Below are 24,901 nucleotides of genomic sequence, written 5' to 3' on the forward strand. Positions count from 1 at the left end.
GTGTCTTCTGTGGAGTTTGGATTTATTTTCCAATTCCTAACCTTTTTGATTAACTCTCCACTTCGAGTAGGACCAAAAACCTAAATGTTTAATAAACACCGAAGGCTAGACAACCCGTTGGGAAGCTGTAGACTGCATTTTCGATCTTGTTGGATCTCATCAGCACAGCCCATTCCATCGAGTTGTCTAGCATTCACTGTGTTTCGCTTCTGCTGTGCAGGAACCAGGTGTTAGTGAGATGTTAACATCTCACTAAAAACCTAAATGATTTAACATTTAAATCTTTGTCAAATTTATTGTTTTAGTTAGATATGCTGTTTAAAAGAGCAGCATGTGTCCATGAAATGACATTTGACAAGTCAAAACATGGTGTATTAATAAATCATTATAAAAATGAGTGAAAGATAATAGCTGCTTGAGACAGAATCCGTCCAATTTTTCTTTTCATGCTTTAAATAGGTTCCACTGTTTTGATTTCCTCACACAATTCTTTTAAAAGTATGTATGGGAATTCTAATACTTCTGGAATTTTGACGTAAGATAAACCAGTGTCGGCAACATTGAATATTACTTACTTACTTTATAGTTTTTTTTTATCATTTTACAAGTGGTATAAAAATGACTTTTCTAATTTCTTATAAAATTTAAATTTTTTTAAGCGTTAAATAGCTTATCTTGTTCTAAAACGAAAAATTTAGCAGATTTGAACGTGTTAAAAGTCGTTGATAACTTAGCGTAAACAAAAAGGCAAAATAAGACAAAGAATTGTGGACGATACAAAAAATAACTTGTTTTTTTTTTTAAATTTTGTATGGCCTCATGCAATGGACAACAATCAATGAATGTTTAAAATTAAAACAAATGTACGTTTTGGAATGGAAAGTAAAGAAAATATCCACCCAACTAAAAATAATATTATTGTCTTTTCAGTCGTGGAAACATTCACGAAGGATTACTTCCATATACCTGCACTGAAAAGATCTACTTCGGAAAAAACAGGTGTTCGGGATTACGAAGGTACTTACTTTACCTGCTCAGACATTTACAGTGTCATGAATATACAATTTTTGAAAGCTAGAATAAGTTTTCGTTTAGCCATTAAAATGCCGTTAAGAAGGGTTACCTCATTTGCATATTTTCTCGGCAGCGGCTTAAAAATCCATCCGATCTCCCGATGGGTACAGGTGAACTCGGCACCAAGACTAATCCGTCATAAAATAAACACGCCAATTCGGCACCAGCAATTTCAGGTAATTTTAAAAACTATGTATATTATGGGCATTGATAACGGAAAAAAATTGCAAAAAATTCCAGCACGTTTAGATACCTCCCCCCCCCCCTCCACAAAAAAAGAATAAGTTCAATAAAATTAAAATAGAAACCTTACCTTGCTTTGGGAGAGAAATGACTTATTTGATAGAGTTTAGTATGTTAATTACAGGAAAAATACTAACAAAATTCTATTACGTCTAAAAAAAAGATATTGTTTAAATAACATAAAAATATGTTTTTTAACAGAAAATATTTGTACAATTCATTAAATTTAAACAATTGTTCCAAAATATCTTTTATTACATAAAATCATGTATAGGTAAATGATTTTACATATAGCAGTGTTTTTTTTTTCAAAAAACTTTACAGAAACGAAACTAACCAATGGTATCACATTATAGGATTTCAACAAAACAATGTATATTATTATTATTATTATTAAGACCCACCACTGACCCGGAAATGACCGGCATTCAGGCAAGACTTCTATCATTACGGGTACTAAGACCAAGTAATGATATGCATTGATTAGATTAACAGAACAACTTTCGAGATTCTAGAATTACAGCATACAAATTATTATTATTATTAATATTATTATTGATGTCATAGAGCATTAACAAGAATCATCGAGTCATCGCCTAGATTTTTAAACGCGAGAAAAAGCTATTTAAAACATTCTATCACCTACAAATTTTAAAAAACCAAAAAATTAAGGAAACAAAGTAAAAAATAAAATCGGTCCTGTTAACAGAAAAATCACCTCATCCAATAAATTTTTGTATGCAGATTATGAAAAAAATCTATTACAATATTTCTATAATATTCTTATGCTACCTAAAAAATTTCAGTTTTAGTTTTGTTTTACAAATAAACCTTACGTGAAAGCGACAAATAGATATCATAGACGTAATCAACGCTAAAAAAAACTACCCAAGACAGCCATCAGAACAAAAACAAATTTTCAAAAGTTAAATTTGCAGACTTGTGTTACTTATTTTCCCATAACGATTTGACTAGAGGGAAGGTATCTCGCGGAGTGGGCGGATTAACCCTTGTTACCATGCCTGCTGCTGTAGTGCCGAGTTCACCGATCTTTATTTCGGACTCGGTGCCGAGTTGGCCTATCGTAACTACCCGCAAAATTTACCTGCGATTAGTTGGTGCCCAGTTGGCGTCCGCCCCTCCCGATAGTGGACTTCTCCCTTCCCTAATAAATGAAAAGCATAAATGATCAAAGAAGATGGTGCATTGCCTACATGTACAAAAAATGGGCTATTTAAGATTTGTTTAATTAATAATAAGTAAAAAGTGGACAGTTTTACAAAAAATTAAGGACAATCAACAATTTTCTACACTAACAGCACTTTAGAATGAAATTACGATATATGTAGTTTTGTCTTAAAAATAAAAATTGGTTTTTCGATTTTTATAAAAAAAAAGAGAGCCTCTAGCTGTCTAGCTCAATATAAAAATTATTTCCGTGCAGATTTTTGTATTTCCAATAAGTACGTATGTTGCGTAATAAGTCTTCAAGTAAGGATGAAATTAGAGAAGGGGGTTTACCTTAATTTCGCAACTTTTAATGACTGGAGACTGGAACATTAAGTTCTCTATGAATGTACTGTGGGTTGTCTAGGTTGGCAACACGTTGCGTATGGTTATGAAAGCAATGTCAACGTCACAAAACGTCACAGATTGTCATGTCGTATCATACCTTGTAACCTCAATAATCGTGATAAGAATCCACGTTGTGTGATTTTAAGTTCGTGCAGTATTAGCAAACATAAGAAGCAAAAAAATGTCGGGAGAAATAATAAATAACATTGAAAACTTAAGTGTAAATGAAAAAATCGACAACGGAGAGGTGGACGATGACTTCGTCGATCCGTGGAATGTAGTCAGTAAATCGGAAACTGGAATTGATTACGACAAATTAATAAGTAAGCATACTGCACAGTCTTTAACACTTTTAATTTACCATTATATTTCGGCAATAGTTTGAAATTCACCCAATTATTGCATCATTCTACAAAAAACATGTTTCCACATTTTAGAGAAATTCGGTTCAAGTAAAATAGATCAAGAATTGTTGGACCGTTTCGAAAAAGTAACAGGACAGAAGGTTCATCATTTTCTTCGAAGAGGAATTGTTTTTTCGCATAGGGATATGCATTCCATTTTGAATCAACACGAAGCTGGAAAACCTTTCTATTTGTATACTGGTCGAGGGCCATCTTCACATTCCATGCACGTTGGTCATCTTATACCATTTATGTTTTGCAAGTGGCTGCAAGAAGTTTTTAACGTGCCACTAGTGATTCAGTTAACTGACGATGAGAAGTTCTTGTGGAAAGACTTGAAAATGGAAGAGGCCATTAAAATGACTGTTGAGAACGTTAAAGATATAATCGCCATCGGATTTGATCTTGAGAAGACGTTCATTTTTTCAGATCTCATGTATATAGGGTTAGTTTTAAACTGTTATACATATTAACTTCTAACAAAAAATTGTTGTAGGCAGTGTCCTGAATTCTACCAAAATATGGTTAAAATTCAGCGCTGTGTCACCTTTAATCAAGTGAAAGGGATTTTTGGTTTCGATGACAGCACTGTTATTGGAAAAGTTGCTTTTCCTGCAGTACAAGCAACGCCGTGTCTCTCTACCTCTTTTCCTCACATATTTAAAGGAAAGAAAGTTCCTTGTTTGATACCCTGTGCCATCGATCAAGACCCATATTTCAGGATGACAAGAGACGTGACGCCCAGATTGGGCTTCAAGAAGCCAGCTTTACTCCACGCATCATTCTTTCCAGCTTTACAAGGTGCACATACAAAAATGTCAGCTTCTGATCCAAATTCCACAATCTATTTAAATGACACGCCCAAACAAGTTAAGAACAAAATCAATAAACATGCATTTTCTGGAGGTCAGACCACTGTTGAGGAACACAGACAGCTGGGAGGGAACTGTGAGGTTGATATTTCTTACCAGTATTTGAAATTTTTCTTGGATGATGATGAGAAACTTGAGCAAATTAGGAAGGATTATACCAGCGGGGCTTTATTGACAGGCGAATTGAAGAAGATTTTGATTGATATCTTGACGCCAGTTGTTAGTAAGCATCAGGAGCGAAGGGCGAAAATTACAGATGAGATAATAAAACAGTATATGACTCCACGGAAGTTAGCTTTTGATATTTAATTTATAATTTATTTTGTATTTATTATCATTGTTATCATATTGATACCTATGATTTTATTTCATTGGCGCGTTTTGCTTGTTGTGGTAAGACTAAGTTATGTGTTTCGATATTTAAATTAGGTATTTATGAAATAAAAAAGTCATGTTATTTTTGTGTGTTTGATATGGTTATATTTTCGTATTATTTGAGGTACTGAACATTAAGTTGAACCTAAATATGTGACAGATATTTTAAGCTAGAGAATATAAAAATCCATGCTTTATGAATCAGATTTGTAAAATTCTGAATATAGCTTTGGCTGCGTTATGCAATACAAAATACAATGCAGTATGGAAGGTCTCGAATTGCTGCGTATATACTGGACGTCCCATATTGTCTTTGTCAGCAGCCTAAAAACGAGAGTTTTGGTTATTTATTACTTCTTGAGTGTAATTTTATTTTAGTGCAATGTTGGACAGGTAGTTTGTCAGCATTTGTATTTTTGTTAGAAGCCTCTATCAGTGTACCAATTATATATTTCATAAAAAAAAGCTATGGAATTTTATAATAATTGAGATTTAATAAAGCGTTAGTGATATCCGATTGGCCTTGAGCCGTCACGTGGTACTTTAATTCCGCATTAAAAATTTAATTCCAATCAAATACATTTTTCTTTTCTTCTTTTTGTATGTACATATTTAATTGAGCTAGAACTCTACCTCTATGGAACTTGCGTCGATCGGTTCTATAAGTTTTGTTCTTGAACTTACTACACGCAAAGATGGTGTCAGGCGTAAACTTTGCAGTTTTCTTCCAGATTTTAATGGCGAAAATAAAAAATTAAAAATACCTGGCTACATAACCGGAGACGTTTGTTTAACTTGAGTTTACAATTTTCGAATTTCGAATGTTTGAAAGTTTGAAAAAAATGAAATAGGATTTACTGCATGAAAATATCATGTCAAATGTGGTTTTTTATATGCCTGAAATTTCAAAATTTCGTCTTTTCTTCTGAGATAAAAAAAATCCCTCTAGTTTAAATAACTCTTCCAACTAGTTCCAACTTAAAACTTGTTCAATATATTTTGTCAGAAATTGAGCAAATTGGCATCATGTGAAACAGGTTGGTGTGGAATTTATTTTAACTCTGTGAGTTTACCTATCGAGAAAAAGGGTAATGTCCGAATTTAACTGGCTTTGACTTTGGCATTATTATATATAGTTAGTAATGTTAGTATATTTTTATATTATTAATTTTCTCACTTGTTATGCGCGATGGGACATTTTTGTGTATCTAATAGAATACTAGAATTAACTGTCATGTAAATAAAGCACACATTTTTGTTGCAGTGGTGGATTTAGTTCACAGACCGCCGGGGGCTAAATTTTGGTATCGCCGCTATGATGTCTCCAGTTGAACAAAAGTCATTTCAAATGAAAGTTATAATTTTTTAATCATTAAAGGAATATGTTTTTACAATACAAATATTACACAATTATGTTGTGATAACTAACTACAAACTAAATACATTAGGTAGACCATTATTGCAAAAAAGCTTTTCTGGACTTTTTATTTGCAAACTCGTCAATGATATGATCAAAGTTTAATTCCGTTAAAAGATCACTATTGATATTTAAGGTAGCTAATGAATTTAAAGTATCTTCTGTCATAGAATTTCTTAAATAGTTTTTCACCCGTTTTAAAGTCGAAAATGATCTTTCACCACTAGCATTGGTGATCATAAGACACAGAAAGATTCTTAAAGCAATTTCCAGGTTTGGGAATGTTGTAATTATATTATTTTTGTCTAAGAGTTCTATTACAAAACTTGCACTGCGCGTTATATCTTCAATACCTCTTATCAATGCAAGCATACAAAATTTCAGTTGGATACATTCACTATCTAGTGATTTATTTAAGTCATTGGGATAAATATCCACTAATATCAAGGCCTTCTCTAAAATCATTTTGTCATCCAAAGATGAAAGTGAAAATAAAAATGAAAAAGTTGTAGCAAGATCTTCGTAAATTTTTCTTCGAGTTCTTAAATCAGTTGCCAAATGATCAATCACTTTATATAAGACTTGTGTCCTAAGTTTATTTTTCGATGTGAGTACCTCTTCTGTGTCGGCTTCTTCAAACTGTACCTAATTTTCTTTTACGATTTCTAGTGCCTTCCTTATAATGCATTTGTTGTGATAATAGTTGTTCCTTTTGCTCGTAATAATAAAATTTCTCTCTAACAGCTCTTTCGGGTACATCGTACCAGAAAACAATCAGAATACCAAACTGCAATGTTTTTCTATTAAATTATTCGCTTGGCAGCGAACTGGCATTTTCTCTTTCAAATTCAAAGAATGAGATGCACATGGTACGTATTTTGCCAAATTATTTTGAGATTTTATTCGGGCTTGGAGACCGCTATAGGCACCAGACATATTAGATAATTATGTGCACTATCATAGAATTGTCCCCTGCAGTCACTTATGTTTAAATTGAGTTTTGACAAAACTCCCAGCACTGCAACTTCCATATCTTCCACTTTGTGCCCAATGTTGTCCAGAAACTGAATAAACCTTTCCACTGGAGTACCAGTTTTTGAACAGTATCTAACAATGAACGTCAACTGATCTGCGTAAGTTATGTCTGGCGTAGAATCTATACTTTCCGTTATGAATTTGTTTACAATTTCTCCCAATACGTGTTCTGAGAGCACTTGTAAAAATTCCCAAAATATCGTTTTCCATAAATAAGACACAGAACCGAATCCTTTCGAAGCATATTTTTCAATATGTTCCTTTAAAACCGAATCATATTTTGCCAATAACTGCAATAGTCCTAAGTAGTTGCCGTTGTTGTTAGACCCAAAGTTCTCATCGGTAACTCTTTGTAAGATGCTCCGCCAATATTTTTTTTCATGTTCTAGTTGTTGGCGCAGGGAATCATCGATTTTTTTGATATTTGACGAACTTCTTGAAATATATAACATTTTTAAGATGTTCCAAATGAACCACTGGTCTTTCATGTTTTTCACATTTTTCTCTAGCTTTTCTTCAGTCGTCAAATCTAGTAGAAAACGTACGATTTTTATTAAAAAAAAATCTGCAATATATGCAGAACAGGTAACCGGTACTATTGGAGTAAACCAGCCAATCACGCCGAATCTTTTCCCCATTCTTCATAACTTTGTAAAATAATGATTTATTGCAGTACCTGTTTTGTTTTCCTATTCTTCTTTTTGAAACTTCAAAATCTAAAGAATTCGGATCTTGAATTTTGAATACTTTTAACACATCTTCTACACAATTTCTTGCCCAGAATTTTGGATCTTGTAAATCAACTGGTTTGACACTAATTTGGGCTGATGTTTGAAGTTCTGATGATGAATCTTCTGGGACTTACCGGATAACTCCGATGCTGATACGTCATCTTGAAACGATGAGGGTTTCGTTATTTCTAATTTGTTTTGTGTTAGTACGAAAGTGCGTGCAAAATATAATAAACCTTACAACCTTCTGAAACATTAAAATTTGTTGCTACTGTTGAATTTTATTTGATCATCTTTAGTGAGAAATAGAAAAATAGCTTTTTAACATTTTTTCTTATTAACAGGCAGTTGATTAGTATCACACCAGTCCAATATTTTACTTAAATTCAACTGCATATTATGACAATCACCCCATCCTTCAATTTTTGAAAAAAGCGTCAAATCATCTGCATATAACAAATATTCCACATCAAAGTCTTTAATTATACCATTAATAAATAAATCGAAAATAATCGGTCCAAGAACAGATCCCTGAGGAACTCCTGAGCTCGGAAATATTTCACGTGACAAATGTCCTGCCACTAAAACGAATTGTTTTCTGTCACACAAATATGAAGCAATCAGATTAAGTAATAATGGTGAAAAGCCTAGTATACTAAGTTTCTGGAGCAATAGTTTATTATTTATTCTATCAAACGCTTTGGAGAAATCCGCGTAAATAACACCTGTACACCATCATCTATTGATTTAGCAAAAAACTGAGTTAACAAGAAGAAATTAGTCATTGTCGACCTTCCCTTTACGAATCCATGCTGCTTTTCACAGACTGTTTCTTTTTATACGAAAATAGATAATGCTGAAAATGACGTTTTCGAAAACTTTTGAAAAGTTATTAATCAAAATAATAGGCCTACAATTTTCTATTGCGGAGCGAGTTCCCTTTTTGAATATTGGAATCACTTTTGACACCTTCCAGCTACTGGGATACACCCCACTCTTGAGTGCTTTATTAAACAAAATATGCAGAGGTTTTATTGACACAGTGGAATAGTCTTTCAACAAGGTTGACGGTACTCTGTCGGGGCCACACGTGTTTTTGTGTTTTAGCTTATTTAAGGCAATTTGAACTTCATTTTCTGTAATAGATGATATATTAATAGTACAGTTACTTGTATTGATAGGATCAACATTAGACTGATTGGAAAAAGTTTGCAAACGCGTTACCGATCTCATCAGTGCCATATATTACATCATTATTGAAAGTCATAGTAGAGGGAATACCAGTGTTACCTTTCTTTAATTTTACATAACGACAGAAATCACTTGGGTTATCATTTATATCGTTCTCGAGTTTGGTGTTGAAATTTTTATAACCTTTGGAAATACTTTCTTTAATCTGCTTACGTAACTCTTTGAAGCAGTGTAAATCATACGGATATTTATACTTTTCATATTTTTTGAAAGCTTGAAATTTGCGGGGAATCTTTTTTATCGTTTTTTATGTTGCTCTAAAATCTTATATAATATTTCATAAAAAATGTCTGAGGCAATATTAACATCAGAACATTGTTCCAAAGTTGTCCAGTCGATTTTACATCAAGTTTGATACAATGCATTGTGATCAGCTTTTTGAAAATTGTAAGTACAAGTACTGGCATTCAGAAGATATTCTTTCACGGAATTCTTAAAATTAACTTTTACTGTAAGTGATGGATGATGGGCAGCCTCATCTACAAGAATATCAGCAGCTTTAGTAACAATAGATTCCATATTTGACAGAACAAGATCAAGAATTCGATTATTTTCATTGACTACATCATCGAACTGCTTGAAATTTAGGAGATCCATAAATTCAGCCAAATAAAAAAAATCTTCTGGGAAGTCTGGGCTGATACAGTGTGGTGTTTATAATCGGGGAGGTTAAAATCACCTACAACAACAGCATTAGCATCAATAATAAAATCAAGTGAAGTAAAAGCTTCGCAAATTTGGGCGTAAGACTCGGTAGACATCGATGGTGGTACATATAATACAAAAACAAAAAAGTAACCAGAAGCATTAAAAACTGTAGCGCATAGTATATCTATTTGCTCCAGAGAGTTAGACAGCGTATTGTCAAGATCAACATTTTCAATAGCAATCAGATTTACAAACGAGGAGGACTCCTCCACCTCTAGTTGTCCCTGTAGTTGAAAAATCTCTATCCTTCGTCATAACAGTGTAGCTATCATTGAATAATTCACAACTCTCTATATTGTTGCGTAACCAGGTTTCCGATAGCGCAACAATGTCAAAATTTGTTGTAAATAAGTTGTCAAAAAAAGATACAGTTTTTGTGTTGAGGCCAGGCACATTTTGATAGTACATTGATAGATTTGAATTATATTTTGTGGATAAATTATGCAACACACTGAAATCTTGTTTTTGTTTAGATACAGTGTCTAGTTGTCATTGCTTAAATAGCAAATCTTTCTTAAATTTTTCAACAAGTCATTTTATAGATTGGACATTTTGTATCCCAAGCGGTATGATCAGGATTTAAGTCAGCTTTGTCATTTTTAATAGCTGCTAAGCAATTTACACATTTCATCACTTCAGATGTACAATCAGCTACAGAATGATGCATGGCACATTTCGGGCATTATTTCTGATTTTTACATTTTTTTGAAGTATGATGGAAGCTATTGCAATTAAAGCACCGCAAAATTTCAACAGCATCATAGACAGTACAGTAATCATACCCAATAAAAATACCTCCCGCATTTATTATACTATCATAAGAATTTCTATCTAATTGTATAATGGCTTGATATATTTTAGGTTTTTTCTTAGTGGGCCACATTTTCACAAACGTACATTTAGTTTCTAAATCAATATTGCTAGTATTACATTTCACTGCATGTTCAACATATTCTATAATCTCATTTTTAGTAAAAATTTGACTCATTCCTACTATCTTGATACGTGGTTGCACACCTTTGAGTTCAACAATATCATACTTCTGTGATAATTTGTCATTTGCAGCTCTACGGAAACGTTGGTTATCTTTTTTTGAAGAAAATCCAACTAGCATATCACCGTTCTTTGTAGATTTAACATTAGCCAAATTTAATTGTATCAAGAGTATTTATATTTTCTTTCACATCAGATTTTGTCTGTTTAATAGTTTCCTCCTCTTTAGGTTTTATTATTATTAATATTGCCGGTTGAGTTTTGTTATTTAATATTTCCGAATACGAAGGAACAGTATTTACCATAGAGTGAATCAATCAATTTTCCTTCACCTGTATTAAGAAACTTTGATTTTAAATCAGCAAAAACAGAATCAAGATCTTTTAACATCTCAGAGTACTTTTGTTCAAGCAGACTAATCAAACCAGCTTGATCAATGAAGAAGCACTTACGGGAACAATCACAGCATTTCCAGGATAAATCGGGAAAAGTATTCAGTTGTTCATGAAGTGCAGCCGATATTTTGACACATGAAGTGTGAAATCTCTTATTATACATGTTCCTCCACACAAAATGAATGAATCGGAAATAGTATCAATTGCTGCTAGGCAAGAACCACATGGAGATAACATCTTTCAGAATTTAATAGTAAACCAGAAAAGCAAATTAAAATAATAAATAGAAACAACTTTTGGAGGACAACGGCAGCGTACTCCAAATGTGCGCCTGTTGCGTATATGTTGTCACTCCGGTATTTGTTAATATAAATTAGACGATTTCCAGATTCGATTTGCTATCACTAGAGCACCAAGAAGTCAAGCTATATGTAGGCATCAAAGTAGCAGCAGCTTCATGCGTTCATCTTTACTCTAAATGATGTAAAATCCTACCTGTTTTGTTGATGATTGACAGTTATTAGTATCAAAATGTATATAATGGAAGTAAAGGAGGAGTCAATTGTAAAAATTCACTTACTTGTCACACGTCTAACGGCTAAGTACTCTATCAAAAAAAAATCACGTGAAATGTCGCAATGTTTATACAGTCTGCACATGGGGTACTTCATAAAAATGGCAAATACTTCTACAAGTACTTAAATCAAGAACAGTTTCCATATCTTTGTTTTCAATATGTTGTTATGAACTTGACTTTGATCGTATATTCACTATAACAAGCGAGATATTGCGTATTAAGTGAGATATCCATAATATTAATACGAGGATTTATAAATGTAAGTTTTTTTTCTGTCGTTTTTTATTTACTTTATTGCAGTTGCCATATTTATCTTTTTTTTTCTTAAATATTTTTAGGTTTTCCCAGTATACACACATTGCTGAACTTTTTTAACGAATTTCTTGGATCTACAAACGCCAGAATTAACCCATCGTCTTTTCGCAAAATAAGTCGCTTCTGCATATCGCCTTTTTTGTCGCTCTTTTTTTTTGAAAGAAATACCTACTCCATGTGAAAAAATAAGTACTTGACTCTTACGAGTTACGGCTTTAATTCTATTTTTTGAATTTTGTTGCTGCTAGAGTCAGTGTACTTTTCACGAAAGTTCTTTTACATTTCTTCCGTCACATTCATTTTTCGGATTCATTTTCTCTCGTTTTGGTTCACATTCTACTTCGTTTATTCTCTTTCATTTATTCTTTAAACTCTACTTAATTTTTTTCTCTTTCTCTTCTCCTGCGTCTAGGATATCCATGCTATTACGTTTATACATACAGATAGATAAATATTGTCATTGTCAGGATGTGATAATAATCTTGTACCATGATAATGATATCATGCAGTGTCACTAAAACTTTTAAAACTATGCTTCTTTAAAACAAGTGACTTTTTTTTTTGCTTAATACCGGGAGAGCAATAAAAACACGATCAAAGACAGCCACGGATTTTTGAAAGTTTGTCTTTATTCGGTGCATTTCCAAGTTAAACTTGCAAATTGACGGTAATCTGATGCAATGAAAATTTTATCAAAGACAAATCTTCAAAAATCCAAGGCTATCTTTGATCGTGTTTTTTTATTGCTCTCTCGGTATGAAAGATTGCATTTCGAGGAGGTTAACATCTTGTCATGATTGTCAAAATTTGCTGTGTCAATGACTACCGTAGAAAAAAAATCCGTGCAAAAATGTGACTGCCCTAATACTAAGCATGGTAGAGACGTGATAGTAATAACAATCGAAACCTGCTGCAAACGGCCATGCGATGGATCGGTAACCGACGATAAATCTCGACCAAAATCTGACGGTATTAGTATATTTAAATAAAAGTAAAATACGTTCTGGTTAAATTACAGAAGAACAAGGACCAAAATTCACTAGTACACCTGCACGCCAACCCTCAAGAGCAACAACTGCTGTAAGTGAGGAGAAGTTTATGAATGAAAGTGGAGCAGAAACAGAACCTGAACAAGTAAGCAAACTAGAACCGGAAAGAGAACCAGAACCACAAAAACAAACAAAACCAGAACCGGAAACTGATAGTTCAGAACCAACTCTTCAGGATAAGACTAAACCCGAAAAAGGGCACCAGAAAGTATATAAGTTGCCACTCGTGCTTGAAAGGCATCATGGGCCCGGATGTGCTATGGAAATCAGCGTGCTAGAAAAGCACGAAGCTTCGTGTATGTACAAGAAGGAAGAGAGTGATGGACGAAATATTGAAGACAGAGTTGGCAGCTACGAGTGCATTGGAAGAATGGTTTTTCGAACGTGTAATCCAACAGATCTAGAGTCTGATTCAAGCGGTAGCTAATGATATTTTCATTGTTTTAATACAGTGTAACGTATGCTTTATGTCTTACAGGTCCTACCACTTCTGCTTCGCTTAGTCCAACAAAAAAGGGAAAACCAGCTCCAGCTCCGTCTGCAGACACACAACCTCAGCCCCTTTCACCAAGTCCTAGCGCCCCAGACCAAGTATCCGCTATGTCATCTCATCCCCACAAAGAACAATCTACAATGTCAACCCCGTCTGTATACAACTCTGCTAAATCTGAGCATAGTCATTACGACACGGCAAGATCGAGAACTACGTTTTATGACGTTAATGAAGAAACAGCAGTTGAGGAAAAACAAGAGCCCGTAGAAGCTTCCAGAAGCAAAAAACATCTTCATCGTAACGAACATCATGTGCTGATGGCAACCTCTCGCACGTTTCCGGGAAGTCATATGTTTCCAGCGTCGTGGAAAAAAAATGAGAAGTCACCTTTTATTGGAGACGACTGTCAGTTGCAACCTCCGAAAAATCCTATTTTAGTACCTGGTGGGCAGTTCGATAAAATTTATTCTTCGAAGAAAACATTTCGGATTTATACAGATGAAGGCAATCAAACAGACTTTCATTCTGGAGATGAAGGAAACAAGAATTCGAAGATTTCTCTTATCGAGACGATTAGTTCATTGACGGACTTGTCAAAGTCTGCAGAGAAAAAGAAATCAAGTTTTTTGAGCTCTTTATTTCGGAAGAGTTCGACGAAATCGTCGAGCCTTTCAGATTCGAAAAAAATTAAGAAATAAAAGGGGTTACTCAAAAATTAATAAAGCTAGAAGTTGTCGTTTTATGGGTTTATTGGATATTCTTCGTTATCTTATTGTACTGAGGAAGCTTCATCAACATATCCTTCTAATCATATTTCTATGGAAGGCCCAGGAAAGATATATAGAAAATTTGGATAATAATTACTGAAAGATTGTACTAGAGTTGATTGAATTGACCTCCTTAAGATAAGGTTTCTAAAAACTGTTTTTACGTAAAGATTGCATCGAAAACAATTAACTTTTGCTGTACAAACACTTTAATATTTCATGTGGGTACAGAATGAACACTTGATTTTTATCAATACTAAAACGTATATAAGAAAATAAAGTCACACCATTTTCAAAAACATTAGCAAAATGTTGGGTGCCACAACAGTTCTTGCTCTGTTTTTCTTCATCGAAAGCATTTCCGGCCATGGAATGCTGATGGACCCTCCAAATAGAAGTTCCCTGTGGAGGTTCAACCCAGATGCACCCGTGAATTATGACGATGATCAAAACTATTGTGGAGGCATGGACGTAAGTTTTTTATTTTATTGTAAGTTTACAGTTGTTGACCTTAATCTGATACAGGTCCAGTGGGATCAATTTGGTGGAAAATGTGGTGTTTGCGGAGATCAGTTTAATAAACCTCATCCACAAGCCAATGAAAATACAGGAAAGTATGGAAGAGGGATTATCGCTAAAGAATATACAGCTGGAAGCGTAATTGATATAGAAGTTGTACTTACGACGAATCATATGGGATATTTTAATTTCAGGTAGTTTCTAATATTATAATTCTTGTAAAATATTGAATATTATGTCCCAGTTTGTGCGTTTTGGAAGACCCTAGTGCACCAGAATCTGGAGAAGACTGTTTCCAACCAATCACACTAGGAGATGGATCTCCTACTTATGTTTTGCCTAACAAAGAAGAAGTAGATCATGACGTTGTGAACACTACTCTGAAGTTGCCCGATGGCCTTACTTGTGAAAGATGTGTTTTGCGTTGGCATTATAATGCGGGGAACAATTGGGGACAGTGTGAAGACGGATCTTATGATGAAGGTTGTGGTCCTCAAGAAACCTTCCGATCATGTGCAGATATCGCTATTCGTTAAGTAGAGTGTAACAAAGATTTCAAATATTTTGTATTTAATTATTGACTGTAGTGGTCTATCAATAAATGTTTTTTTTTTCTGAATTATTTTTGCACCTACCTATGTGATAATTATGAGGTCTACAGAAGTGTCTCTTTAACGGGTTTTGAGTTCTCTCAGATTGTCTATAGTATAACAGCCTTTAGAATTAAACAAAGATTCCCTTGTCGTGTTTTAAAAGATAAGAGTTGAGTTTTGTGTCAATTGTAGTAAACTTTAACTTTTTCAGATTGGTGAGATAAATTAGAATTATCGAGTTTAAAGCATGTCTTTTGTTCTTAAGTTTTCAGCATATTTTTAAGTTTCCTGTTTGGCATGTTATAGCGCGATCGAAAATTTTCCATTGACTCAGGAGATTTACGATAAGTAGATAAAACTTGTTTAACGGAACTGGTAACGATATGTTTTTACTTTAAACAATTTAGTATCATATAAATCGCAAACCAGAAAGTTCTAGACGAAATCATTTTGTGCAAATCTTCATCTATATAAAGAACAGAAACATTAAAAAAAAGTATGGAATGTTTTTACTCACGTCATGATATCTGCGGGATTGGCTTCGATAATTTATTTTTAACTTTATTTTGGTTCATATTTCAAAAGCAAATAAGAAAATCGACGAGTAAAAATGAAATTGAAATTTATGGCTCACTGAAGCAATATTAATAAGTTTTTCATGTAAACAATCTTTAACAAAATTTCAAAAAATTGTAGTAAAAATTATGGAGGCAGCAACTTTTTTTTGACAAAAATAATATAAAATTGTGAAGGACAAAAGGCACATGCTTTTAAAATATTTCGAAGGAAAATGATGTTGTTATTTGAGAAAACTATTTGTTATGTCACAACTTTGAATAGTGTTTATACCACAAATTCTGTTCTTTTTTTGTTAGTTGAGTATTTTGTTTCTTTAATTGCCATTTTTTGTATATAATTGACACAATTTGTACCCCTCTATTGGCAGTTTAATGCTGTTGGGGAAATATATGTTTATTTATTATTTTATTATTTTTATTTCACTTTTGTTTTATTTGTAGTGGTTATTTTAATATTCAGATATTTGTACAATTTTTTATATCCTTTAAAATATGCACAGGAAAGAATACATGGAAAATTTTCGTTGCAACAAAAAGGGTAACACTTGAGAAGGTGTGCTATTGTTTACCTGTAAGAAAGAGAGTTATGAGTGTGCCCGTGGAATTTCCAGAGCCAGTGCTACCTATACATTTTTTGTGATCATTATCAAAAAGCTTAATTATCTACTCAGCAACATCATGACGTCTTATTCTACCTTGCGCAATATTTCCACATCCTCAAGAATTTTAAGAGTGCAGGTGATAATACATGTTTTTTTTAAACTACAAAAATCACTTTTGGAGCTTTCAAATACTTCTTTGGTTTTGAAGACTTGAATTGTGTCTTACAAGGTTTTAAGGTCTATCTCTTTAGAATCTATCACACTTTTAATAATGAAAATTTTAAAAATAGTTCTTCAACAGCTGTGCTAAACTAGCTTAAATGTAGATGCTAATAATCGTGTACTTTTTGTACAAGAAGTTAAAATTAGACTGTATTTTCCAACGTAGCAGACAGCAGCCGACTTCGACAAGTTAGGTTGTCTAAAAATATGTTGCAATATATGCCAAATTTTGTATAAAGATAAATTTTCTTACCATCTTCAATAGTATTTACCCATCTACAAGACGTCTTACCAACTTGGCTCAGACGTTGGTGTCAATGTTTTTGGAGTAGTTGTGCTTTACAAATGTATAAACGACAATCTAGAAGCATTTTTGTCTTGGTGTAAATTTTAATAGATTAATTATAAATACTCAGTTTCCTTAACACACGTGTCGTCTTATGCGTGGTTCTCAAAATTTAGCGAATTTAGTTACTTGCGTTTTTTTCGTAATTCGGTTGATATTGGAAACTTGTATGACTTACATATTTTGAATGAACTCTTAAAAAAATACGCCTCAGGAATAATGTCAGTCTATAAAAATCTGTTTCAAAATCTTAACGATCACTTCACGTGTCTCTATTTGAACATCGCAATATAAGTGTTATCTGTAGCAGTCATCAAATTCTTGACATTGTTTTGAATCCAAGTACGTGATTTGCAAAAATTAAAATTACAATTTCGAGCATCGACCGATCCATCCCTGGGCACGTGTTATTAAAATTTTACAAATTTGACACCTGTAAATGGATGTTTACGTCTCGAAGTTATATATTTGTTTACGAATTCTTGTTATAATCAAATACGGAAATTTAAAATTTTTGTGTGCGGTGTTCAAAGAAACTGCGTTAATTTTTTTTATACCTTAATTTTGTTATTAACGAGTTGCAACATGAACTTCACTCAAAAGATATCGTTCATTAATTTTAAAGCATACATATTTCAAAAACAAAGGCTTAAAATATAATATTTATAAATGACGTGTTGCGGAAAATATCACTAAAATGTTAAATTAATTTACTATCAAAATTGAGATGATTTGACAAATAACATGATAGCCAAGTTGTGGAGACAACTTTGAAATGCCTAATTTTGTTTCTCATTTTTTCTAATTCCTAGAATACTTATGAAAAGATGGTTTCCTGTTTCCATCGATCTGTTGTTTGTTGAATATTATAATAGAAAAATATCTCCGAAACTACTAGACTGATTGTTGCTAAGTTTTAGTTTTTAGTTATAGGTACTTTAAGAAAGAAAATGTTGTAGACGGCATCATGTCCAATTTTCCCGATTTTAGACTGTTTTTTTTTCATTTGGATCTAATTGTAAACGAAATCGAAATAGCTTTGGAAAAATCTATATAATGTCGTTCACGTAAACTACCGCTTCAGACAGAAAATTGTCAAAGCCTTGTATTGAAAACGAAATAAAATTCTGTAATAACTTAGGAACACGTTTCGTTTTTCGACATCTTCAGGTTTAGATGGTTATGACTTCGTAGGACAATTTATGACAGAAATAAAATTTGTAACTGAAATTATAGGAAACTTTTTTTACCAAAAAATTAATATGGGAGAAAGTTGTATGTTTGTTTAGAATGTTATTCCAGTTGCCGAAACTTGTTTTCTTAACGAAATTTTTGGTAAGATTAAATACGCATCTTTAGACTGAAATGACTTCTTATAAAGGATTACCTTTCAAAATTCCGTTCTAAAATTATCCATAATTTCATAAATAGATCGCGATATTCAACAATGGTTTTTCTTTTTAATGTTAAAGTAACGTATATTAACAATACGACATAGACAGTTTAAGAGCTTTTAAAAATTAATTTATCATTTTTCGATTTTGTAAACATTTATAATTCTTTGCAATGCAAGTTCGCTGATCTTTTAGTTCTATACATTTGAAAAAATAACATAAGTGCCAACAGTAAACAATCTTGTATTGAAACTATGTAAACTAATATATCACCTGATGTTTATGATGTTTATCTAATAACAGTGGTCAGTGTTTTCACAGGAGTACTTGATGATCACTATATGTTATAAATATCTATAATCCGATAAAATATAGTAATGTTTTTAAATGCAAATGCAATAAAAGTTAGATTTTATCTTTAACTTCTGGAAAAATTTAACGTTACAAAAATCACATGTAACGTGACTTCAAGATTACTGATAATGATAAGTAATCTTTTTATTACGATTAAAAGCAAATATCATTGTTAATGGTTAAAGTTTCTGATTATAATCGCCACTTGAGAAAACAATTTGTACTTTAAGCAATATGATGTTGTTAAATGTTTTTGAATGCACATGTTAATTATAAACACTTTTGTTTTAAATATGGAGTAGGACAAATTGCGTACTATGTTCGAAAATAATTTATCGAGAAATGATCTTTGATAAGCGATCATAATAATGATAATACTTTCAACTTATTAACAACGCATTAATTATACAGTCAAGAGGTTAAGATCAGATCGTGGTAGATAGCTGTGGGCAAAGAAAAATTTGATCATAAACCAAATAATTCAATATTACAGGGTTGGATCAAAAGATTCGTAGTATGTAATGCTACGGATTAATGGAAAGTAAAAATGACATTAACAACGAACAAGAGAAGTTATGATAAACGAAACAATGGAAGTTCGTGGAGAATATACGAAGATGACAGATTATTATTCAATAAACTAAGAGTAAATAAATAACAATATACAAAATTGCAAGAAATAAGAAAGTAGAACGAGAAGTGAAGATGGATATTGAAAAAAAAAACAACAATATGCAGTATTGGGCTCCTGTTCAAAATAATATTATCAGATCCTATACAATTAGGGGGTTCATTAATTCTAAGAAAAAACACTACAAGAATTTTGGATAGGTGATTGTTAACGACAATGAACCTACAAGATATCGCGAACCAGTCTTCATCTTTTTCTGGTATTGTGTATAAGCTTTCTATTTGTTCCAATCCTTCTAGTCCCGAAACAGATATCATTTGTGAAAATTTTTGTATTGACAGGTTGTGGTTCTGATTAATGTGTTGTGAATGTTGTTCATAACTCTGTATCCTATACTGATATTTTAAAAGCAACCCATCAATTCAAGGCTAACCTGACAATGGGTATTGATAATGTTCCAGAATTTTTATCAAAATAGTTTAAATTTACCACAATGTATTGTTACAGATACGCGTAACTTGATGCAAAATGTCGTCAAGGAATGATAAAATTTTATTGCCATGAGGCCGAAGATAAACAGGGTCCTTAAACTGTTAAAGCAAAAATTTTGCTGACTTGCCGAACTACTTGAGAATTCTTGAGTGAGCAACCATTTTGGCATTCTTTTTCTTATCATCTGTGATAAAAATATATATTTCAGCAAATCGAGCTGCTCCAGTAACATTACTGTACAACATGTTTTCGCTTTCTTTCAGTGTTTTGGTTCTGTGTTTGGCCATAGATAGCATCTCTGGCCATGGACGGCTCATGGACCCTCCGAACCGTAGTTCCCTATGGCGAACCAACCCCAATGCGCCCCCAAATTATAACGACGATCAAAATAACTGTGGAGGAAAAGGGGTATGTAGACGGTTTGATTAGTTTTAGCAAGAGTTCTAAAATTTTGTTTATCTATAGGTTCAGTGGGATCAGCTTGGTGGCCTGTGCGGCATTTGTGGCGACAAATACGACGATCCTCATCCCCAAGCTAACGAAAACACTGGTACATATGGAAGGGGTATCATTTCCAAAGAATACACTGCTGGTAGTATAATTGATATCAATGTGGAGTTTACTGCCAACCATATGGGATATTTTAACTTCAGGTATGTATTTCCTTGCTTTTTGTTTTGTGAATGACTTTATGTTTTTAGTTTGTGCGTGCTGGATGATCCAAATGCCCCAGAATCTGGTGAAGGTTGCTTCCAGCCTTTGACTCTGGGAGATGGATCACCGAAGTATGTTTTGCCTAACACGGAAGAAATTCACGACCTTCAGGAAGTTTACACTACGGTGAAGCTGCCTGATGGTTTCACATGTGAAAGATGTGTTTTACGATGGACTTACACTGCAGGTAGAACACAATTAAAGATATTCATAAAAAAATTGTACAGAAGAATAACTTGTTGAACTCATTGTTTTTTTTTCTTTTTTGCTTTCAGGTAACAGCTGGGGTCAGTGTGATGATGGAACTTCAGCTATAGGATGTGGCGCACAAGAAACATTCCGTTCGTGTTCTGATATTGTCATCAGTTAATATGCTTTACTTCAGACGAATTTTATTGCTAATCACCTACTAATTTTTTGAATAAATATTTGTTATTGAATGAAACTGGTTTTTCTAATTTGACAATATAAATATAACTATATATCTTATTTTAAGTGTTGACCTCTCAGATTCAATAGAAATGTATGAAATTTTGTTTTTTGTATATTTAGTTGAATTTAAATCATAGTTTGGTAATTTTGTATACAAAATTTTTAGCATTTTTTGGCTGCATAAAACTGTTTATAGGTAGTGTTTTTGTATGTAACCAAAGTAATTTTTTGATAATAATTTTTGAGGTGACGTTTCTTGGAAGAATACTATTTTAAATCTAATGTATGAAATATAAAATTATACAAAATGTTACTGCGTTCTTAACATGTTCTTAATTTGAACCGCAACCTTCAACTTAGCTTCTTTAAATGGCCCAACCTATATATTTTTACATGCACTAATTGGCCTCGCTTGGGTTTTATGAGCATATTTTGAATGTTTGTAAATTAAGTGCACAGAACCTAGAATTTCCGGATCTAAAATTTTTAAATTATTTTTGGAAAAAAAAATTATAACACTGAAACAGTAAACGGTATAAACTTGAGCTTTCATTTTCACTTTATTTTTTATTAATTTTGGGCACTATTTTGAGTTTTTATTTTTACAACAATAGTTTGTAAATCTTCCAAATAATATGCAGAAACGTCTAGCCCTTTTTGGTTGATAATAATAACTATTCGTTCAGTATCCCGGGTTAAGGTTTTAATGAAATTTTATAATCCTGTTTAACATTCCGCATAGTCCTCTAAATGCAAATGCCTTGCTTCTGACCTGCTCTGTTTAGCAATGCAGGTGTTGCTCATAAACCTTTATTTGGAGTTAGTTAGAAAATTCCCCAAGCACTGACAATCTTAAAGGAATTTAAAAATTAGAATAATTTTTTAGTAATGAATGTTAAAATGTTTAGATTTCACTGCTGACGCACGCGTCATGGTCAATTAGAACAAAAATAAAAAAAAATGGAAATGCGGTATAATCACCGAAATTTAAGTTGAGAAAATTTAGGACTCACTGAATTTGACTTAACAGTTTGAAGATATAAGTTTTTCTCCCCAGTTATTTTGATCATCGGTGTAATGTGTCGTGTGTCTAGGTTACTTAGTCACATGGTCGGACCATTATCCGTTCCTCATGAAACGGGAAACCATGTTTTTACATAAATATTGTTATCATTTTAAAAAATTAGCAACATCTTTTACGTTTTCTAGCAATTCAAAGATGATCTGTTATCAGATTGTTGATAAAATGTTTTCAACTGAACCAGAAATAGACTAGATGAAATCAGAAACTATAATTCTCGTTTGGTAATTTTCTAATTTTTTTGAGAAAGGACTACAAACTCGTAAATCAAAAACACATTTTTTGTGTTTTCAGTTGTCATTTACTAAATTAGGCAAACCAGTTGCATTAAATCTTTATTCACAAAACCAATTAGCCCATTTTTAATAAAAATATTTTAATCGAAACCACTAAATGTAGTCTAACTAATCACTATATCTGAGCAAGAACGGAATGTTTCTTGTGGACCACATCCAATACCTTGAGTACCATCATCGCAAGTGCCCCAACTGTTACCTGGAATCAAACGAAATTTTTATGTTTACTTCTTTTCCAGATATACTCCAACACACTTTTTATTACTACGCTTAAAATTTAACCTACCTACGGTCCAAGACCATCTGAAGGTACATCTTTCACATGTCACACCATCAGGCAATTTCACCTTAAGTGGAACTTCAGTGTAGCCTTGTTCTGATTTGTTGGGCAAAACGTATGTTGCAGACCCATCTCCCAAGGTAAGAGGCTTGAAGCAGCTTTCACCCGATTCTGCACCATTTGGGTTATCCAAGACACACAAACTATGAAGACAAAGTTATTCACAAAACAGACCTAAAACAAATACGTACCTGAATTCGAAATAACCCATATGATTGGTTGTTAGCACGACGTTGATATCAATTATACTACCAGCAGTGTATTGCCCAGCAATGATCCCTCTTCCGTATGTACCAGTGTTTTCATTAGCTTGAGGATGAGGGTCGTCGTATTTGTCACCACAAACGCCACACTGCCCTCCAAATTGGTCCCACTGGGTCTATTGGTACAAATATTTTAAAATTCGCCGAAGCTGATCTACAGTTTGTACTTACAGATTTTCCTCCACAGTTGTTTTGATCATCGACGTAATTTGCTGGAGCGTTGGGGTTAATTCTCCACAGAGAGCTACGGTTTGGAGGATCCATCAGCCTCCCATGACCAGAGATGCTGTCTATGGCCAAGCATAGAAGGAAAACACACAAGGAAAGGGTGACCATGTTTCTGCAACAATGTTACTGAAGCAGTTTGATGTGCTGAAGTAAATATTTTGTTTTTATAGTAAATGATAACAAATAAAACGCCGTTGCTCACTTCAGGATTGTCAAGTATGTTGAACAAATCAGCAAATTTTTAATGTTAAACATTAATTACGATTTAAAAATGATCTGTTATCAGATACATGATAAAATAGTTTCAAATAACTGTGGATCATTTAACTACTGCCAAGACAAAATTTTATGCGACGCATTTAAATCGAAATTGATTATTTGAAGTGACTTTTTCAGTTTTTTGGAATGAAGGAACACACAAAGTCTGATTAACGTTTTACCACCGTCATAGCGATCTTACAACACACTTAAAATTTCATAATAATCGGTGTGTTACTTTATATGAATAATAAAGGTTTTTTTGTAGTTAGTCACAAAGTTTTCCAAGAAATGGTGATTTCAGAGGAATTTTAAAATCAATACACTTTGTTGAATCAGGAGAGAATAATTTAATTACGAAAATTCTATTTTTTTAACATCGTCAGACCAAATATTAAAACTCTAGTAATTCTAATATCTATTATAATATTACTTATCGAAAATAAAATTGTGCAGATGTCTAAGTGCGGTTTTAGTAAGACTTCCACCAGCTGTTGAATTTTCTGCAGAAGTCATTTGGATGGATTGTACATACTACATTTCGAATCAAAATTTGGCAGCTGGTGTTAGTATTAAAGTGTTGCTTAGGTTACTTTCGGTGTTAATGTCACTTGTGTTTTCTCGGGATATTTTGTTAAATCATTTCCACAATCTTCCTACAATGTTGCGGAGGTGGTTTTTAAGTAGCGATCACTGATCAGTCAATTCTTTTTCATTGGGAAGTTTGAAAAACGGTGTCATATCTTTTCCCATGCCTCCGATCTTGTAAATCATAATCAAATTTCGAGTGCACTTTTTGTTGCCATAAATTAAAGGAGCATGATCTTCAATATTCTGGGGTTACATTTATTAGTTCATCACAGCTGTAATCTTGAAACAATAGGACAATCTGGAAAAAATCGGTTTCGATCACCTGAGTAAAACTCTTACTTTAGTTCCCAAATATTTTTTAATTGGTATCTTTGCTAAAATTTTAAGAAACAGATGCCTTGCTAGAATAGAACATGAATCAATAAAATATCACAGCAATGCAGTCTAGATGTATGTTTGTTTCTACGCTTTGTTTTCCATTTCAAAAACCTTTTAAATAATAGGCTTTGTAAATGGCTACGACGGAGAGGAATTTACCAATTAACTTATGATTATGAGTTGAAAAAGAGTAAAAATCTGTGGTTAATATAAACAATTATGCGTTATTTATTCAATTGTAATAATTGTTCACCATGAAACTATTGTAAGTCAACACAAGGCAACTTATACGTATTAGAATCTATCTTATGATTC

The 24,901-nt window shown here is 32.9% G+C and overlaps 6 protein-coding genes across 6 annotated transcripts; 4 read left to right on the forward strand and 2 right to left on the reverse strand.

Annotated features, from left to right (window-relative positions):
- Positions 1-2,951: 2,951 nt before the first annotated feature.
- On the forward strand, positions 2,952-4,627 carry LOC135134343 (tryptophan--tRNA ligase, cytoplasmic). The gene is made up of 3 exons (XM_064062988.1): positions 2,952-3,215; positions 3,330-3,741; positions 3,793-4,627. Exons 1-3 carry the CDS (start codon positions 3,074-3,076, stop codon positions 4,475-4,477), a joined length of 1,239 nt encoding a protein of 412 aa, XP_063919058.1. The 5' UTR covers positions 2,952-3,073; the 3' UTR covers positions 4,478-4,627.
- Positions 4,628-6,859: 2,232 nt separating this feature from the next.
- On the reverse strand, positions 6,860-7,483 carry LOC135134648 (uncharacterized). Its single transcript, XM_064063380.1, has one exon. The coding sequence runs from the start codon at positions 7,481-7,483 to the stop codon at positions 6,860-6,862; it is 624 nt and encodes a 207-aa protein (XP_063919450.1).
- A 5,232-nt stretch (positions 7,484-12,715) lies between these two features.
- LOC135134233 (uncharacterized) lies at positions 12,716-15,412 on the forward strand. Its single transcript, XM_064062862.1, has 5 exons — positions 12,716-12,934; positions 12,984-13,433; positions 13,493-14,745; positions 14,800-14,987; positions 15,038-15,412. The coding sequence occupies exons 1-3, from the start codon at positions 12,784-12,786 to the stop codon at positions 14,203-14,205; spliced, it is 1,314 nt and encodes a 437-aa protein (XP_063918932.1). The 5' UTR covers positions 12,716-12,783; the 3' UTR covers positions 14,206-14,745; positions 14,800-14,987; positions 15,038-15,412.
- Positions 14,584-15,329, forward strand: LOC135134651 (uncharacterized). The gene is made up of 3 exons (XM_064063382.1): positions 14,584-14,745; positions 14,800-14,987; positions 15,038-15,329. Exons 1-3 carry the CDS (start codon positions 14,584-14,586, stop codon positions 15,327-15,329), a joined length of 642 nt encoding a protein of 213 aa, XP_063919452.1.
- A 4,835-nt stretch (positions 15,413-20,247) lies between the features above and the next one.
- Positions 20,248-21,120, forward strand: LOC135134697 (uncharacterized). The gene is made up of 4 exons (XM_064063466.1): positions 20,248-20,413; positions 20,471-20,658; positions 20,707-20,906; positions 20,995-21,120. Exons 1-4 carry the CDS (start codon positions 20,249-20,251, stop codon positions 21,087-21,089), a joined length of 648 nt encoding a protein of 215 aa, XP_063919536.1. The 5' UTR covers position 20,248; the 3' UTR covers positions 21,090-21,120.
- A 1,473-nt stretch (positions 21,121-22,593) lies between these two features.
- Positions 22,594-24,129, reverse strand: LOC135133875 (uncharacterized). Its single transcript, XM_064062399.1, has 5 exons — positions 24,051-24,129; positions 23,303-23,471; positions 23,060-23,247; positions 22,815-23,011; positions 22,594-22,727 (listed from the first exon to the last, which is right to left on the reverse strand). Exons 2-5 carry the CDS (start codon positions 23,465-23,467, stop codon positions 22,633-22,635), a joined length of 645 nt encoding a protein of 214 aa, XP_063918469.1. The 5' UTR covers positions 23,468-23,471; positions 24,051-24,129; the 3' UTR covers positions 22,594-22,632.
- Positions 24,130-24,901: the final 772 nt, after the last annotated feature.

Source organism: Zophobas morio, unplaced genomic scaffold (genome assembly GCF_036711695.1).
Source record: "Zophobas morio isolate AGI-343-1 ecotype UQ-CSIRO unplaced genomic scaffold, CSIRO_AGI_Zmor_V1 ptg000023l, whole genome shotgun sequence".
Lineage (NCBI taxonomy): Eukaryota > Metazoa > Arthropoda > Insecta > Coleoptera > Tenebrionidae > Zophobas > Zophobas morio.